The sequence below is a fragment of the Syzygium oleosum genome, unplaced genomic scaffold, assembly GCF_021117445.2.
Source record: "Syzygium oleosum isolate NSW1041296 unplaced genomic scaffold, Sole_v2.1 Sole_v2.31, whole genome shotgun sequence".
Taxonomy (NCBI): domain Eukaryota; kingdom Viridiplantae; phylum Streptophyta; class Magnoliopsida; order Myrtales; family Myrtaceae; genus Syzygium; species Syzygium oleosum.
The window spans coordinates 410,821-429,451 of record NW_026607515.1 but is presented as its reverse complement, the minus strand read 5'-3'; the positions used below and the strand labels follow the sequence as shown (position 1 = coordinate 429,451).

At 41.2% G+C, this 18,631-nt stretch overlaps 4 protein-coding genes across 5 annotated transcripts; all 4 read left to right on the top strand.

Moving 5' to 3' along the window:
* The first annotated feature begins 884 nt into the window (after positions 1-884).
* On the top strand, positions 885-3,978 carry LOC115686120 (uncharacterized). Of its 2 annotated transcripts, none has more exons than XM_056304306.1 (3): positions 885-1,950; positions 3,381-3,451; positions 3,559-3,978. In XM_056304306.1, exons 1-3 carry the CDS (start codon positions 1,123-1,125, stop codon positions 3,689-3,691), a joined length of 1,032 nt encoding a protein of 343 aa, XP_056160281.1. In that variant the 5' UTR covers positions 885-1,122; the 3' UTR covers positions 3,692-3,978. The 2 variants fall into 2 exon arrangements, with proteins under 2 accessions (XP_056160281.1, XP_030467174.1); XM_030611314.2 differs by having other exon boundaries at positions 887-1,950; positions 3,375-3,451.
* Positions 3,979-5,503: 1,525 nt separating this feature from the next.
* Positions 5,504-7,539, top strand: LOC115686133 (transcription termination factor MTERF8, chloroplastic). The gene is made up of 2 exons (XM_030611328.2): positions 5,504-5,869; positions 5,967-7,539. The coding sequence occupies exons 1-2, from the start codon at positions 5,656-5,658 to the stop codon at positions 7,235-7,237; spliced, it is 1,485 nt and encodes a 494-aa protein (XP_030467188.1). The 5' UTR covers positions 5,504-5,655; the 3' UTR covers positions 7,238-7,539.
* Positions 7,540-11,071: 3,532 nt separating this feature from the next.
* On the top strand, positions 11,072-11,919 carry LOC115686086 (uncharacterized). Its single transcript, XM_056304173.1, has one exon. The coding sequence runs from the start codon at positions 11,116-11,118 to the stop codon at positions 11,917-11,919; it is 804 nt and encodes a 267-aa protein (XP_056160148.1). The 5' UTR covers positions 11,072-11,115.
* Positions 11,920-12,514: 595 nt separating this feature from the next.
* LOC115686087 (rust resistance kinase Lr10-like) lies at positions 12,515-13,737 on the top strand. The gene has a single exon (XM_056304172.1). It carries the CDS (start codon positions 12,676-12,678, stop codon positions 13,735-13,737), a length of 1,062 nt encoding a protein of 353 aa, XP_056160147.1. The 5' UTR covers positions 12,515-12,675.
* Positions 13,738-18,631: the final 4,894 nt, after the last annotated feature.

Sequence of the window (18,631 nt, the reverse complement as noted above, 5' to 3'; positions counted from 1 at the left end):
CCGCCCGCCGCCGCGCTCTTCCGGCCGCTGCGCCGGCAGCCGCACGTCGCCGCCGTCCCGCCGCCGACCTCGAGCCGCCGCCGCCGCGCCCGCGCGCCAGTCGCCCCGCCGCCGCCGGTCGCCGCCCGTCGTCGTCGCCGCCGCCAGCGCCGCAGCCACCGCCGCCGCCATCGCTCGCCGCGCGCCGTCGGCGAAAAATATTTTCCGAAACTTTTTCATATTGGTCGCGAACACGAGAAAATTATGTTCTGGGAAAACATTTTCCAGGAAAATGACTTCCGGGAAAATATTTTCCAAAAGGAGAATATTTTCCGCCAAACGAACGGAGCCTAAGTCCAATTTCAAAATTATTCCTAAGTATTATTTTCTTAGAAATAACCCAAAACTTTAGATTCAATTCCAAATCTGCCTCGAATTTTGTTTTGTCTAAACAAATTCTCGAACCTGTTGACGTGGTCCAGTCCTAACTTTTTTTTTTGGCTCGCTCCTTTTTTCTATGTACATGTGTCTGCGGTGCTCATGGGGATTGAATCTCGGACCCGGTACTCTTCGACCCCACTCTTCCAATCTTTTTACCAAGGGCCGCATGTTTGTTGGCGTCTAGTCCTAACTCGACATGACATTTCCACATCGATGATAAATGTACATTAGTTAGGTGACATGAAAAATTATCTAAATAATGAAATTAATCTAGGATATAAAAATTAGGAAAGATTAATGGCGATTTTCGGACAGAGGGTTGACGGGGACAAATACGAAATTAAAGTAAGAATTAGTGATTTTTCTATTAGACAAAAAAAAAAAATTCGAGGCAAATTTGGAATTTAATTTTAAAATTGGAGTTTTTTTTAAGAGAATCATGCTTTTAGCATCAGATAAACAACATTCAGGGACTGATTGGTGGTGCAATTATTGCTATCCAGAAATCATGGAGGCGATGGTTACAGTCAACGCGGGTTCTCTTGAGCTTCTCTAAAGCGACAGCCGACGGCCGGCCGTCCGTGCGCAACCCGCGTTTCTGACGGGCGGTGACGGTCCGGTCGTCTCCTTCCGCCATTTCTCTTCTCCTTCCCAAGCTCCACCGCCGCCGCCACCACCACCACCGTCATCATCATCCTGAAAATGCTCTGCTCCGCCCCGGCCGACCGGTCCGGCCCGAACTGGCTGGACCGCCTCCGGTCATCCAAGGGCTTCCCCACCGGCGACGGCGACGGCCTCGACCTCGATCACTTCCTCGCCGATCCCCAGAACCCTAGCCCGCCCACCCCGCCGGCGGCCTCCGATCCGTCCACTTCCGAGTCGATCCACTCGGTCCAGAGCCAAATCACCACCCAAGACCACGCGCGCTTGGCGCGGGCCCAGAAGCCCGGCGGCGAGAAGGACTGGTACGGCATCATGACGGGCGTCCTGTCGGAGCTCTTCAACATGGGCAGCGACGGCGAGGTGGAGATCGCGAGGAGGGGCTCCAGGAAGCAACCGAACCCTAGGTTCTTCCCCAGCTCCGGGGCCCACGACGCTAGCGCCGGGGAGAAGATCTCCGATTGCGCGGCCGCGGCGGCGGCGGGGGCGGCGGGGGCGAGGGGAGAGAATGCGGGGTGGAGGACGCCGTCGGCGGATTTGGAGAGCGATGCGGTGGACAGGACGGCGAGGGGCGCGAGTGCGGATGGGGAAGAGGAGGAGGAGGAGGAGAAGGAGAGCGGGGACAATAAGGATTTGGTTGGGTACTCGAGGAGCGAAGTGACGGTGATCGACACGAGCTGCGAGTCGTGGAAGTTCGAGAAGGTGTTGTACCGGAGGAAGAATGTGTGGAAGGTCAGGGACAGGAAGGGGAAGGTGAGGAGCAGCATTGGGAGGAAGAAGAGGAAATTAGGGGGTGGAAGTGAGGATGGGATTGTGGGTGGGAAGAAGAAACTCAAGGTTTCGGGTTTGGAGGTTGATGAATTGAGTGAGGTAATGTGTTGGGAAATTTTGCCTCTGTGTCCACCATTGTTTATGCTTTCTTACATTGCTTGTGCAAATGGTCATTATGTGCTGAGTGAGTAGTATAACTAAGCATTTATATGGGCTGTCTGCTTTGTGGAGTCGATAACTAGTGTGCCATGAATCTTCGTTGCATGGCGGATGGAGATACTTTCTCTAGCAGAACCCATCCGACGACAGCTCTTAAGCCATGACAAGCCTGCAAATGACATTGTTTTCAAAACCACCTCACCATTCCTACACTATGGTAGTGTTCCAAAGTTTGTTGGCAGCATTTCTTGCCCTTTTTAGGTTGGCAGACTGGAAATATGTGTGTTGACTTAATGTCGAATATGGAGTTTGTGTATTGGAGGTTTACATGTTTCTTTTGCTGAATCCATTGCGTGACTGTATGCCGGCCTTTGCTTTTGCGGGGATTTATCAAAGGTCTTAGTTCAGTTAATTTAGCCTGTGGTTTCATATACCAGGTATTTCTGTGACACCCTGTGTTCTATCCTCTTCCATTCTTACGGGTTCTTCCAATTAAGCAAAATGAAGATTAGACTAATTAAGAGAATCAGCTCCTCTCTCAAAGCTTTCCCTACTACAAGTATAGTGCCTTTGTTTCAGTATTTTTCGTTATTATCTATCTCATGCTGATGATTTTTTTCCCAGCAAAAAAAGAAAAAAGAAGAAGAAGGTGCTGTTGGTTAAGAATGAAATCCTGCCATAGTAGATACCGTCTTGATGCTTGTTTGTTCAGGTTCCATCAGATATTGGATGTTTGCTTTGCTTCTAGATTTATCAGCTGTACTAGGGTATTATTTGGCTCAAAAATGTTCATGGCGATAGCATGCTTGCAAGTAAATTGTATATTCCAATTGCAATATGTAGTTAAATTGGAAAATAGTTTCTGCATAATTCCTTGGAACCATTTAGAGCAATATAGATGCAGGTAGTTTAAGGAAACTTGTTCCAGGACTTCAATGGCTCATTCAGGATTGTAATCGGTCTTTCTCCTGGGTGCCCACTCAGAAACCAGTCATAATACTTTCCCCCCCTTTCTACAGAATAGTAATAGTCTCCTCATTCAATCTGTGGAGGTTTCCATTCCTAACTTCATCAGTCTTAAATTGGCAACTTATAACATTAAACTCGTGTTCCCTTTTTTTGTTTCTTCCTTTTGGATGGTGACTAAATAGTTGTTTTGTTGGTTTCATTTTTGTGCGCGAGAGTTTATCATGAGTATGAATTAATGGGGCCAATGTGACTGTTTAGATGACAATAGGTGCCTGAGCTGCACCATCTTTTCTCCTCTGAGTTCCTAGGATATCATATGTTCTGAGAAAGAGCAGCAACTCGTTGTAGCAAACGACAATGGTAACAAATGCTCTAACTAACGAGTGTATTTGCAGGAACAGAATATTGAAAATGGCAAAGCAGAAACCTCAAAGGAGCTGGCTCCTAATCTCGATAAATCCTCCAAGACAAGGCAAGTGAATTGGAAATATTGATGTGTTGAGTTAAGTGGTTGGCACAATGCTTCATTGCTGCTTAACCTGTGAATTTGTTTTGAGTTTCCTTGTGGATGATTTGCAGGTTCCACCTCCAATTTTGTGAGTCCCCCAGGAAGCGGAGGACGGGAGGCTCATCTGTTGTACTTATCAAAGGCATTCCCACAGTCAAGAGCAAGAAAGCAAAATTGTCCAAGAGTCATATCAAGCCTTCCTAATGCAAATTGTAAGGCTTGATAAAACTGCATAGCTAGAATTGGGTAGTGGGAATGCTTTTTTTAATTATAGATTGCAATTGGATAGTGAAGATTACCATGTAAGGCTCAATTCAAATGTAAGCAGAGTGAACTCATTTAAATTTTTTTTTTTAATTTTTGGGGAGGTCTCTAGATTGGCGGTATATCCCGTGAAATTGTCTGTGCCGACTCCAAAGCGGTAGTAGCTTTGTCTTTAGAAATTGTTTTGAAGAACTAGAAACATTGAAATTGTTTTGAAGAACTAGAAACATTGTATCTTCAGGCAAAATTTACTGTAAAGATCCCTCTTGTTCGAGTAAATTAACATGCATCACAAATTGCTATCATGGTTGAGGCATTGTTCACACTTGAAGGCGACAAGAATGGTGTGTAATTGAGAATTCTGATCTGGTCAGTGTCCACTTGCCGATTACCATCATCGATCGAAATGATCTGCTGGTCAGTCAGATGTGATTGTACTTTGCAGATGGCAATGTCTTCCTTTTGATGAATGATGCTGTTAGGTGCTCTATCGGTAGTGTCTCAACATGAAGCGTACGACCAAGTCCCTTCAGGTAAACTAGCAAAGACGCGATTTTCATGCCCCTGATTTTGTAATTTTAATCAGCGAATATGTTTTCTACATTGCGATTCGATTTTACATTCCTTGAATGTATCATCTGATTGTTGTGAGAACTTGAGCACATATTTGAGCTGGTGTTTGATTTAAACAAGATTGTGGTTTATGTTTGAAGGGATAAAGGCATCTTCAGTTTAATGTTAAGACAAGTCCCAAATTATTTTTTGTGGGTCCAATTTGGTCCTTGAATTATATGATTTTTGTTCAAGTTAGTCTTCTGTCAAAATATGGACGGAAATGCGCACGTGACAAACTGCAATTGCATTGCTAATGCGATATAGACGGCGGACTTAACGAATGCATTCCCTAATTTTAAGTATCGGTGTTCGCACGCTCTGCACCTCAGATTCCCTCAGTATCTTTGTTTTTCCTTGTGAGTAGGAATACCTTCTAATAGTTTTATATCTTTGTGATTTCGAGATCCGGACGAGGATCGAGATGGAGCCTTCTAAGAACATGCTCAGATCCATACTAGGTTTTTTTTTTGACCACTATCTAGAATATTTTTTGAGTATGGAAATAAGGAAAGAAAATTAAAACGAAAGATTAGAAACCCTAGAGAGAGAAAGACGGGAGAAGTGAGGGGGAAGCTGGTGGCGCCACCCACGAACTGGCGAGGGGCCAGCATCCCTTGTCGGCCTTAAGCTAACTCGGTGAGGTTGCCGCCACCTTTGACACTGATCATACAAGCCTAGAGAGAGAGAGAGAGAGAGAGTGAGTGAGTTTGGGCGAGGGGTGGCACCCCTTGCTAATCACCTAGGTGGCATTATTTATTATGAAATTAAAATGATTATTGTATTAATGAATAAAACTAGTCATTTATATAAATAGTTAGCGTGGTATTCACAAGAGTAAGTTATTGATCATGGTACAATATATTAAATTACGGCTCCGTTCGTCTCGTGAAATATAAATAATTTTAAAAAAAATATTTTTTTAAAAATGATTGATTGCATGCTCGTGAAAGTGAAAAAAATATTTACATCGTCCACGAAAATATATATAAATAAATCGTTATATATTAAATAGTCATTTCAAACGATATAAATATTTTAGGAAAATATTTATCAAATTTTTTAGTTTCGAAAATTTTCCAAACGGAGCCGGAAAAGACCATTAAACTATTTAGGTGAGATACGATGAGACCAGTTCGTGGTCGGATCTGGGCAAGTTGTTCCCATACAGGTGCTGCTCAAAGTTCTGAAAAACACCCGCCATTAGCTCCATAACCCTCTATTATCATCTCCATCCATCCATCCTTCATTCTCTCTCTCTCTCTCTCTCTCTCTCTGTCTCGCTCGAGCTGATGTTGACGAGTCCTCGACCTCCTCCTGCTTTCTTCCTCCCCTCGCAGCGCTCGCCACCTTCAGCTTCAGCCCCTCGCTCCGCAACATTCTCTTCCCCCAGGTCGACCCTTTTGCTGAATTCGAGCCAAACATCAAGAATCGGATCGAGGGCGCCGCTACTTCACGTGCGATGCCGCCGCGTCAACTCATCACCTGATATCGAGTTCGACCCGGGTGAGTGGCTCTCAGAGACAAATTATCAAACAGTTGATGTGCTTGAACCCAATTTGAATACTTGATCGAACTCCTTGTTAAAGTCTTGCCTTTTCAGGGGCGTTCTATGTGTTGTTTCGAGAACTCGGGCTCAGCGAGAAAGAGACCGAATCTCTCGTGACCAGGGACCCGGATTTGAGGCTGAAATCTGTCGGTTCGTTGCGGGCTCGGGTCGCCTCTTTGAAATCTGTCGGAATCAGTGGCCTTGAGCTCTGCCATTTGGTTGCGAAATGCCCTTCTGTGTTGGCAGCAGATGAGATTGATCCCTTGGTACAATTCGTGCGCGACGATTTAGATGGGCAGGTTGACCCAGCGCAGCTCAAACGTCTCTTTATGTCGACAGAGCCGCGGTTCCTAGTCGGATTCGAGGGAAAGGTTAATTTGCTGATTGACGGTGGGATTCCTAGAGAAAAGATTGTTCATGTTCTCAACAATGTCAATTTGACAAAGGCTTTGTCTCTTAAGCCGGTTGAAGAAATTGAAAGGCTTGTTAAATTCTTGAGCCGCTATGGTGGGGTTGATTTGATTGTGAGGCATCCCCCCATTCTTAACTTTGACATGGATAGCCAGTTGATTCCGAGAGTGGAGTTTCTCCTAGAACTTAGCGGAGGAGATGAGGATGCCACCGGGGCAGTGCTGCGCAAACTGCCGACCTTTTTGAAATACCGTGTGGAACACGTGGAAAGCCATGTAGAGTTCTTGAGGTCATTTGCAGGATTAGATGATCAAGAAATATTCAGGATCATTCTCGTGTTTCCTAACATTGTTAGCGCGAGCAAGGAGAGGAAATTGCGTCCCAGAATTAGTTTTCTCAAAGAATGTGGACTGAACTCCAGTGAGATTTTCAAGTTCTTAACAAAAGCCCCTTTGTTTTTGGGTCTATCTTTTGAGGGGAACATTGCTTATAAGCTTGGTCTTTTGGTGAAAATTGGTTACAAGTACAGAACGAAGGAATTCGCAGCTGCAATAGGCGCTGTGTCTAGGACAAGTTGTGAGAATATGCAGAAGGTGATCGAGCTCTTCTTGAGTTATGGGTTTTCTTGTAAAGACGTGCTTCTCATGAGTAAGAAGCATCCTCAGATACTTCAATACAATCCTGATTCTCTGGAGGAGAAAGTGGAATATTTGGTAGGGGAGATGGGACGCGACCTTGACGAGCTATTGGATTTCCCTGCTTTCCTTGGTTACAAACTGGATACTAGAATTAAGCATAGGTATGAGGTGAAGAAGAAGATTATAGGTGAAGGAATGTCGATCAACAAGCTGCTCAGTGTTTCGTCTGAGAGATTTGCAAAGAAGAAGCTAGAAGAGCTGGTGCACAAAGCCTAAAATGTAAAGGGGTTGCTAAGTTTCATCCGCAGAAAGTCATGGCCAAATTGATGGAAATTGTACTGATTTTTCTCAAAGCTTTATGAGTTCAAGGTTTTGCCCTTTTTTTGGCAGGTAAAATTCTGGCTGTGACTTCCTTAGGTGAAGATAGAAAGTCATCTTTTTCATCCCTAAACCTGCAAAGCCATTATGAAATGACTTGAGTATGCTCCATTTTAAGGTTAAAGCAACAAGAAAAGTGGCTGATCTTTGTATTTGTGTAACTGTCAATTACAAAGGAATCCACCTTGAATTGATAGCAATGTTTTTTTGGTCGCTCTCGCAATTTTCTGTTCTTAGTCCTCAAATCTTGGAAAACGTGATCTGACATTGAAAACGATTTTGTGAATGTGCATGAGGCATCAAGACATGGTTGCCCTTGTTATGCAATTCAGATAGATTTCCTGATTGGAATGGTCAGAATCGATGAGTTAATTTGATTAAATTACATCATTTTTGTAAATGTTAGGGATAATGACACAAATGATTAATCAACTTTGACTCAATGTGTAATATTGTCTTTAAACTTTTAACTTGTCCAATGTGGTCTCTGGACTTTTGATACATGTTCAATTTAGTCTCTGAATTATATGAAAATGTTCAACGTTCAATGTAGACTACATTGAGCATTTTCATATAGTTTACTAAGTTTATGAACTAAATTGAACATGTACCAAAAGTTTAGGGACTATATTGAACAAATTAAAAGTTCAGGAACCACATTGCATATTGGATAAAAGTTCAAGGACCACATTGAACAAATTAAAAGTTTAGGGATCATATTGCACATTGAGCCAAAGTTCATAGACTATTTATGTCATTTTTCTTAAATGTTATGACTGTGAGTTTAGGATTACCTTACAGGACATTTTCATCATCAACAAAACCGAGGATAAATTATCCTCAAGATATCAGCAAAGGCGTGGCATTCATGCTAGTAGGTGCCATTGGCAACTTCATTCGTTCTCCTATTCGACTTGACACAGGTTAGGCTTTAGAATGGCGAATTGCTGGACAACTTAAGATGAAGTAGCCAATTGCAAGATAAATTAAGATGAGGTAGCCATATTGCTTTGACGGTGGAACATAACCATGGCAAAATAAGAAATCCTGTATCCGAGATTGTAGTGACTGAATTACGCGAACTCATCATTTTCAGGTTCGGACATTGATATTTTTACTATGTGGGCTCATTCTGCTGCGTTTCTTAAACATTATTTTACGTTAGGTAATCCTGCATTACAACAATACCTTCTACAAATAAAGTGTCATTGGATAAGAAATAAGAACAAAATACTCCGACACATGCTAACATGGATTTATGGTACTGCGCCAAAACTGATGTACTATATCGTGACATGAAGAAGAATTTTGAGGCAAGCTAGTTCTTATTTTTGATCTTGTTCCTCAAACCTATACGTCAATTTTCCTATGATCGCGACTCGTGCGGTGAAGAAAGAAGACGGATAAGAAGGGACGAGGGAAAAAACAAAGAAGAAAATAAGAAGAAAGATAGTGCATCAGAAGGAAGTGATGGGGAGGGATTTGTTTGTCGATGGGATGGCGGAAGAAACGAGGAGAAGAGGAGATAGAAAGTTCATATGTGAACCGTGAAGAAACATCTTTTGAATTTTTTAATGGGTGTAAATTTCCAAGATGCGCTGTATAAGTAGGTGATTGAACTTCAGTTTGGATAACAGACCGAAAAAAAAATAAAAGGAACTTCCGTTTGGATCCACCCCTTTAATTTCTTGACTTGAGTGCATTTGTTACGTTGACTGACTTGGGCTTCTCTATAGGAGAAGGCGACGCCAAGTCTCCAATCAAACGAGGCTCGTTCAATTTTCTTTCCATCTTTTTATATTGCGCATCCTCCATACACACCAAGCAATTCTTGACCAATTTCTCTTTGCCCAAAGACAAACGGAGGCATGATTAGTGCTCTAAGCTCCAAGAATATTTGTCTAAGTATTGCTACTCTATATTTCTAGCGATGACTAGCAATGTCGAGCCGAATGATTGACGGTGTGCTTCATCCTATCATGATATTCGCAATATAAGGTACCCATTTCGATTAAAGAGTGATGCCAAAAGATGCAATGTCTCCAAATACGAACTGATTTGTGAAGATAATTGCACTATTCTACACTTTTGCTATCAATTATTCCGACCACCATATCAGATTGGTCGATGATGGGATGCAAAAGGACAACCGCTCGTCTCTTCCCCATCATTCATGGGTGTTGTATAACTTCAAGAACTTTTCCGATCCATACAACCCATACTACATGTATGGCGAAGGTACATTGGTCATCGTGAACTACTCAAAACCTGTTAGTTCTCCATTATACATTGGTACCGGTTCATGCATTGAGGGGTTGTATTCTTCCAACACAACATCGAATTGGAATTTGTATGCTTTGCTCAATCCAACAAGATCGGATGTTAGGGATTTTCTGTCCACGCATATTACCAATGGTCACCTCACATGACGTATTCATCGTCAACAAATCGAGGATAATAACCCACAAGAGATCTGCAAAGGAGTGGCATTTATGCATTATAGGTGCCATTGGCAACTTCATTCTTTCTCCTATGCGACTCAACACATGTTAGGCTTTGAAATAGCAAATTGCAAGACACCTTAAAATGAAGTAGCTATACTGCTTTGATGGAGGAATATAGCCATGGCAAGGTAAGAAATCCTGTATTTGAGATTGCATTGATCATTGAGTTATGCAAAACTCATCATGTCCAGGTCTGGACATTGATATTCTTAGTGCGTGATGATGTCATTCTACAGCATTTGTTTAAGTATTTTCCTTTGTTCGGTAATCCTACATTGCTTTCTACGTTCTATAAATACATGTTATTGGAAAAGAAATAAGAACAAATTATTTCGATACATGCCAACGTACTGCGTTAAAATTGATCTATCATGTGGTGACACGAAGAAAAACTAATTTTCAAAATTGTAAATTTTCTGAAAGAGTGAATTGGATGAAAAATGAAAAATTTTCTTCGACCACCTCCTTTTTCCTCTTTCCTCCCTCTCCCGAGCAAATCATTAAAATAGTATCACAAATCATGTCCCGCTCCTGTGCTAATGTTTACAAATAACCGTGCAACTTTCTTGATATTCCCAGATAAAAGATGGAGTTCGAATCATCTTATGCCCATTTAATGAGTCCTTCACGAATTCTCATCGGATTTCAGTCTAAGAAAGTTATAGTCATTGCAGATTATTGTATCGTAATTTGAGCGTTGAAAAAACATAAGAAATCATTGTAGACAAGAACAAGAACAAATTGTCGGACTTATCTAACAAGCAACGGAGCTGTTGTTGCATTCAAAAGAACATAAAGAGTTGACTTACATAACACGGTTTCATGGTCCTGCATCAAAACTGTCGTGACATGGAGGACGAGAAGTTTTATGGCAAGCTAGTTTCTGTTTATGAACTTGTTCCTCGAAACTATACGCCAAGAAGAAGGGAGAAGGAAACAAACGAAGAAGAAAAAACAAAGATGATGGGGTGATGGGGAGAGAGCGAGAGATGGATTTGTTTGTTAATGGATGTGGACCCAACAATTACGTGGAGAAAGAAAAGATCAAATGTATAAAACAACGTTCCGAATTTTCTACAAAAGTGATTAAAGGGGGGTCTTAATCCCGCCGGCCAAATTGAACTTCAGCTCACCTCTATAATTTCTTGACATTGAGTGCATTTGTTCCAAGTCTCCAATCAAACAAGGTAGATCCAATCTTCTTTCAATCTTTTCATATATACACCAAGCAATTCCTTACCGATTTCTCCTTGCCCAAAGACGAACAGAGACATGATTAATGCTTCCAGCAACACGAATATCTATGAAGTGTTGCAGCTCCTTCTTGTTCTATTGCAAGCGATGACTAGCAATGCCTTTCGAAGCAATCCACGGTGCGTCGCTTCATCCTGTGGTGACATTCGCAATATAAGCTACCCATTTCGATTGAAGAGTGATCCAAAGGGATGCGGAAACCGGAAGAATGAGCTGGTTTGTGAAGATAATCGTACTGTTTTGTACTTCAGTGATAGTCGATTATATGTGCAGTCTATCAATTATTCCGCTAACCAAATTAGATTGGTTGACGATGGGCTGCAAAAAGATAACTGCTCGTCTCTCCCCCGTCATTCATGGGTGCCGCAAAACTTTGTGAACGAGTTCGATCCAAATAAACCGTACTTCATCTACAACTATCTTACATTGGTCATTGTGAACTGCTCGAAGCAGGTTAGTTCTCCATCCTACATCGCTACCGGTCCATGCATTGAGGGGTCGTATTATTCCAACGCATCATCGAATTACAACTTGTATGCTTTGGTCAATCCAAAAGCATCGGATGTTAGGGATTTTTGCACCATTAGCAGGAGCACGTGGGTATCGGATGATTTTGGGATTAATATTAGCTCCTACAACTACGAGCTAATCCATAACATCATGGCCGATGGATTTGTTCTCTACTTTAATCTACGGAAGACAGCTTTCTTTTGCTCAGTTGATTTCTTATTCTTCTTCGGAGGTCCGGGTTGCATATCCAACTGGGAGTACAATGGCGGTAAGCAGTGGTTGGCAATGAAATTTTACCAGAATTTTGCATGATTATGTACTCTTTTCACTTGTTACTTTCTCTTCAAAACTGTATAATGAAAGAAATATTTAAAACCAAGAAAATAAAAATCATATTGAAATCAAACAGTATGAGTTGCAAGATTTGCGAAAGAATAAAAAAGTGATCGGAGAAGTCAACCAAACAAACCCGTCATGAGCTACAAACTAGGTCATAATTCCTTCCACAGAAGGGCTGGAACTCTCGTTGTAAAAAATTTAAAAAAATAAAAAAAGGATTATTTTGAATTATATTGATATATTGATAGCAGGAACAAAAATTATTAATTAAAAAAATCACTATTTCTTTATATTTGTTGATTGCTAAAAAAGCAAAATGAGTTTTTTGTATCGTTTACGTATAACGAAGCTTATTTTTTCTATTTATTTGCGAATGCACGCATCGCATTTCTCATATTCTATTGGACAAAATTCAATGTCGACAAAGTAGCTTGATATCACTTTGTTTCCTCGTGAGTTTTGTTATCCAAACTTCTTTTCCTTCAATTAATTTTCACACCATTCATTCCTTCCACAGGTGTCCTAGATGATATTGCATATTGGACAACTTTGGATATTATGATACTATTAGGTAAGCCGCAATGATTTGTTTTTAAAGTAATTAAAAAATCACTTATTCTAACATATCAAAATTTTTCCTCAGTGAATTTTTGTATAGTGAAATTCGTGATCGGAACACCATTTGTCGCGATATTTCTAATCTACAAGTACAAAAGAAGGCACTTGGCAATGGACAAGGACATCGAAGAATTTTTGCAAGCTCACAACAACTTTTTCCCAATAAGGTACTCTTACTCGAATCTTAAGAAGATCACCAAAAATTTCAAGTATAAACTAGGTGAAGGTGGGTATGGTTCTGTGTACAAAGGAATGCTCCGAAGCGGCAATGAAGTGGCCATCAAGATTTTAAAACAGTCCAAGGCCCATGGCCAAGATTTTATCAGTGAAGTGTCTACTATTGGAAGAATTCACCATGTTAATGTAGTGCAACTCATCGGTTTTTGCTTTGAAGGCTCGAAACAAGCTCTCGTGTATGATCTCATGTCAAATGGATCTTTGGATAAGCACATTTTTAGTGAGGAAGGTGATAAGTTTCTTGATTACAAGAAAATATATGAGATCGCTCTTGGGGTAGCGAGGGGGATTGAATATTTACATCACGGGTGTGACATGCAAATACTGCACTTTGATATCAAGCCTCACAACATTCTTTTAGATAAGAATTTCACTCCAAAAGTTTCTGACTTTGGACTTGCGAGACTTTATCCCATGAATCATAGCACAGTTTCATTAACTGCTGCAAGAGGAACCTTGGGATATATGGCGCCCGAGTTATTCTACAAAAGCATTGGCGGCGTATCTTATAAAGCGGATGTCTATAGCTTCGGGATGATGCTCATGGAAATGGCAGGTAGAAGGAAAAACGTAAATGCAAATGCGGACCGCTCAAGCCAAATTTATTTTCCGCTGTGGGTGTACGACCAAGTCAATGAAGGAGAAAGTGTTGAAATGGAAGAAGTTGTAGAAGAAGAAAGGGAGGTGATAAAAAAGATGATATTAGTTGCGCTTTGGTGTATACAATTAATCCCTGACCATCGGCCTCCAATGAACAAAGTCTTGCAAATGCTTGAAGGAGATATGGGTAATATTCAAATGCCTCCAAAACCGCTTATTTATCCACCAGATGAGCCAGTTGACAATAACAAAGCCGAGATGGAATTAGAAACATTCGCACCTTCATCAAGCGCTCCCATAATTTCAGCTAGTTTTCCATTTGGGAGATACCAATGATGTTTAGAGGATTTGATAGGAAAAGCTTTGTTCCCCACAATATAGTATTATGTTGGGAGGGGGTTGAGCTAGTTTGAGCTAGTTTAGCTTGCCAGTGATTTTTTTTTTGGTGTCTTCTTCTAGCTCTTAGGTTACTGTCGTGTTATTGTACTTCATGTAAAGTTTCACTCTCTTGCGTCCTCCAACACCGATGACATGTTGGCTTCGGAATAAAATGCAACAGGTGAATCACGCATAACGTATCTTGTTCTGCTTGGATTGCATTAGAGGGGAGTCATGGAATTGAAAGGTGAGCCATTGAGCGCCACTGATGAGACCCAAACCTGACCAATAACAAACGAATTCGATAATTTTAAGGATTAATCTGCACTTTTTGAAGATAGAGTAAATTGCATTTTAAACAAATTAAGAAAACCCAGTAGTCATGCTTTTGATAGGGATAAAACCACTCCCTTGATTCTTCGTAAACTAAATTTGTAGGATCGACCAAACGAACGATTTTAGCGTTTGTTAATGGCTATCCCTTTTACATTTCTTGTTTCCCGAGTGTGCTCTTGTTATGGAACGATGAGTCTCTCTGTCTTCTCTTTACCGTCCAATATCAACCTCTCTCCTTCCCAGCTCGAGTTTGACTCGATGATTCTCAACTCGGACGTCAGTCTCTACTCGAAATCTAATGACTGGGCTCAGGCGGAGAGGATATTTATGGACATGGGTAATAAAAGAGACTTGGTTTCTTGGAGTTCCATGATCTCTCGCTATGCCAATAATCAAATGGAGTTTGAAGCGGTCGAAACTTTCGTTCATATGCTTAAAGATGGTTTTTTCCCTAACGATTATTGTTTCGTGGAGGTTATTCGGGCTTGTTTGGCTCCGGAGAATGCATCAATTGGTGATACAATTTTTGGGTTTATAATCAAAAGTGGTTACGTTGATTCTGATATGTCTGTTGGGTGTGCATTAATTGACATGTTTGCAAAGGGTAGTGTTGATTTTGTTTCAGCTCGTAAGGTGTTCGAGAAAATTTCCGAGAGGAATGTGGCTGCTTGGATTTTGATAATGACAAGATGTACTCAGTTGGCTAGTCCAAAGATAGCTGCTGATTTGTTTCTGGATATGCTTGTGAGTGAGACTGTGGCTAATAGATTTACGCTCAAAGCTGTTTTGTCGAAATGTTCGAAGTGTGAGTTGCAATCGTTGGGGGTGCAGTTGCATTGCTGGTGTTATACGGTCTGGATTGGCTTCGGATTTGTGTTGGATGCTGCTTGGTGGACATGTACGCGAAGTGTGTAGCTAGCGGATCGCTTCATGATTTTAGAAAGGTGTTTGATCGGATGCAAGATCATAACGTGATGTCTTAGACAACGATAATCACGGGATATCCGCAGACTGAAGAGAATGAGGAGTATCAAACTCTTTTCGGGAAAAAGGTCCAGTGAGGCCAAACCGTTTTGCATTTGCTAGTGTTCTCAAGGCATGTGGAAGTACTAGTGATGTAGATATGGGGATATAAATATACATGCTAGCTATAAAATTGGGCTTTGCTGGTGATATTTGTGTGGGTAATTCTCTTATTAGTATGTATTCTAGGCCGGGCCACGTGGAAGACGCTTAGAGTGTTTAAGAATCTTTGCATATGCGGAGATTGTCATTCTGCCATCAAGTATATCTCCGTGGCAACCAGAAGATCTATAGTCGCAAGGGATGCAAACTGGTTCCACCATTTATTGATGGAACATGCTTATGCAATGAGTACTGCTGAGGATGCTTCTTAAATTGTCTCATTCATTGTGTAAATTGAATCTCCGTTTTTTTTATTTTTATTTTTCCCCCTTATTCTTATGTTACTTGAACCGGGATTCTATTATGCCCCTAGCAAGTCCAACAATGTAAATATCACGTCCTGAAATGTATATGGATTTTGTACTCCTACTGTCAAAATACCAAGCAGAAGGCCTCAAATGGATCTCGCAAACTTTCAGTAAATATGATTCATGGAATCCAAACAGTCACGCTTTTGCCTTTGGGATTTTCCTGGAGCGGGCAGTTTTCGAATACTAGATGTTGATGTTCTGTTCTATACCAGAGCATTCCTAGTATGCAGTCCTGATGCCCTATATTTCGTTCATTGGCTGAATATTCCGCATGATTATTGTTTTGGAAAGTTTGCTTGTAATGCCTCCAACTTTTGGTTAGTCTACATTTTTGGATGTGGCGATTTCTTTTGCTTTTATATCTTCAAGTTCAACTATGCGAGTATATGCCATTTGTTGCTAGAACATTTACCAGACTGTTGCAGAGTGGCTAAATTTAGGAAATTGGTGATTGAGAAGAAACAAGAGCAACTTTCGTGAGGGAACAACGGTTTGAAACCGAGAAGCATGATCCTTGAGTGGTTCATGCAGTGATCAAGCATTCGCAAGTATTGCATCTAGTTGCCAGGGAGGAAAATGTCGTCCGTCAGCATGGGGTGGGGTATCGCTCCTGATGTACATGTAAGCTCCATATTGTTCCTCTGCAAGGCTCCTCCTATACAGAATTGCACTTATCAATTTTCAATGAGCAAACGACTGCATATAATTTAAAGGTTTTCGACTAGAATACGCACTGTAACTATCATCTTGTTTCCGGCAATGTGTTTTATTAGTGGTAGCGATCATGACTACCTTTTTTGTTGGCATAGAGTTTAAATTTTCTTATTTTTCTTAATTAGTTCCTTAATTAGTCACTTAACTAATAATTCAAGAGACACTCTTTTGACAACTTCCTTGAAAATCAGTGTGTATTGATAGCAAGCATTGACACCTGAATTTTACGGATTAATTTTTTTTTCAGACACACACTAATTGAATATGCATTTTTCTTATAAAAAGAATGTTAATAAATAAATATAGAATGGAGAATAAAAATACAATAAACAATAAAAAAAAAAAACAAATAACGATCAGTGAAAGATCCATCTATGGAGTCCGGCCACATTCATTCCATTTGAGCTTAACGCAATCCAGCCCATCACCTCAAACTGGTGAAATCCAATCCCGTTAAGCCCATCAAGCACGGTAGCTCAGACGACGACGACAATCCACCATCTCCAACTCGAATCTGGATTTCAGTTACAGGACTGAGTTTGTTTTTAATGAAGTCATCTTCTTCTCCGCAAGCTCAGCCTCCGTAGACGAAGCTCTCAAGCTCAATAGTAGGGATTGATGATCCACGGATCAAGCTCATCGCACACCCAAAAGCTTCATTAGTCTCCCTTTCTCCTGCAACATTTAGGGGATGACGTCTGAGGCGTTCTCAGCCCGCTGATATCCCTTTTCAAGGGCGTTCTATGTGTTATTTCAAGAACACGGGCTGGGCTCAACGAGAAAGAGACCGAATCTCTCGTGACCAGGGACACGGATTTGAGGCTGAAATCCATCGGTTCGTAGCGGTCTCGGGTCGCCTCTTTGAAAGCTGTTGGAATCAGTGGCCTTGAGCTCTGCCATTTGGTTGCGAAATGCCCTTCTGTGTCGGCAGCAGATGAGATTGATCCCTCAGTACAATTCGTGCGGGACGATTTAGATGGAAAGGTTGACCCGACGCAGCTCAAGCGTCTCTTTATGTCGACAGAGCCCCGGTTCCTAGTCGGATTCGAGGACAAGGTTAATTTGCTGATTGACCGTGGAATTTCTAGAGAAAAGATTGTTCATGTTCTCAACAATGTGAATTTAACGAAGGCTTTGTCTCTTAAGCCGTTTGAAGAAATTGAAAGGCTCATTAATTTCTTGTGCCGCTATGGTGATGAGGTTGATTTGATCGTGAGGCATCCCCCCATTCTTAACTTTGACATGGATAGCCAATTGATTCCAAGAGTGGAGTTTCTCCTAGAACTTAGCGGAGGAGATGAGGATGCCACCGGGGCAGTGTTGCGCAAACTGCCTACCTTTTTGAAATACCGCGTGGAACACTTGGAAAGCCACGCAGAGTTCTTGAGGTCATTTGCGGGATTAGATGGTCAAGAAATATTCAGGATCATACTCGTGTTTCCTAACATTGTTAGCACGAGCAAGGAGAGGAAATTCTGTCCCAAAATTAGTTTTCTCAAAGAATGTGGACTGAACTCAAGTTATATTTCTGCAGATTCTTGTATCGTGATTTTAATATATTTGAGAGTCGAAAAAATATAAGAAACCATTGCAGACAAGAATAAATCGTCGGACTTATCTACCAAGCCACGAAATAAGTGTTCCATTCAAATGAACAAAATCAACGGACTTATATAAAATGGATTTATGGTACTGCGTCAAAACTAACGTACTATGTCGTGACATGAAGCAGAAGTTTTGAGGCAAGCTAGTTTTTATTTTTGACCTTATTCCTCAAAACTATGCATGAATTTTCCTATGGTCGTGATTCGTGGGGCGAAGAAAGAAGATGGAGAAGAAGAAGGGAGGAGGTAAAAAACGAAGAGGAAAATAAGAGGAAAGGGGGGAAGAGACAGAGAGATGGATTTGTTTGTTGAGTTGACGGGATGTGGAACCAATAATCACGGAAGAGAGTGGAAGAAACTTTTGAATTTTCAATGGGTGTAAATTTCCAAGATGTACTGCATACGTCGGTCATGAAATGGGTGACTTATATTGACTCCAAAGTCTCCGATCTTTTAGTCAATAGACAATGTTAAAAGCGTATCTCGGAATGTATCAATTAAGATTTTATTAATTTATCTTTCAAGAGTGAGAAAAAAAAAGCCCATTTGATTAAGGTAATATTTCGGTCACTTGCTAATAGGAACGTACATAAGTCCTATTGTCTGTTCATAGTCGCTATTGTTGACCTTCTTGACGAGTGCCGTGGAGGACGCGCTAATGTAATTCTATCAATGTTACACTCTTTTCTTAGCTAAAAAACT

What these genes read in the sequence shown, in the direction of transcription:
- LOC115686120 (XM_030611314.2), top strand. Translation starts at nt 1,123, where the DNA reads ATGCTCTGCTCCGCCCCGGCCGACCGGTCCGGCCCGAACTGGCTGGAC. An exon ending in AGGTTGATGAATTGAGTGAG is followed by an intron (nt 1,951 to 3,374) that starts GTAATGTGTTGG and finishes GTGTATTTGCAG; the next exon opens with GAACAGAATATTGAAAATGG. An exon ending in GATAAATCCTCCAAGACAAG is followed by an intron (nt 3,452 to 3,558) that starts GCAAGTGAATTG and finishes GATGATTTGCAG; the next exon opens with GTTCCACCTCCAATTTTGTG.
- LOC115686133 (XM_030611328.2), top strand. Translation starts at nt 5,656, where the DNA reads ATGTTGACGAGTCCTCGACCTCCTCCTGCTTTCTTCCTCCCCTCGCAG. An exon ending in TGATATCGAGTTCGACCCGG is followed by an intron (nt 5,870 to 5,966) that starts GTGAGTGGCTCT and finishes TTGCCTTTTCAG; the next exon opens with GGGCGTTCTATGTGTTGTTT.
- LOC115686086 (XM_056304173.1), top strand. Translation starts at nt 11,116, where the DNA reads ATGATTAATGCTTCCAGCAACACGAATATCTATGAAGTGTTGCAGCTC.
- LOC115686087 (XM_056304172.1), top strand. Translation starts at nt 12,676, where the DNA reads ATGGACAAGGACATCGAAGAATTTTTGCAAGCTCACAACAACTTTTTC.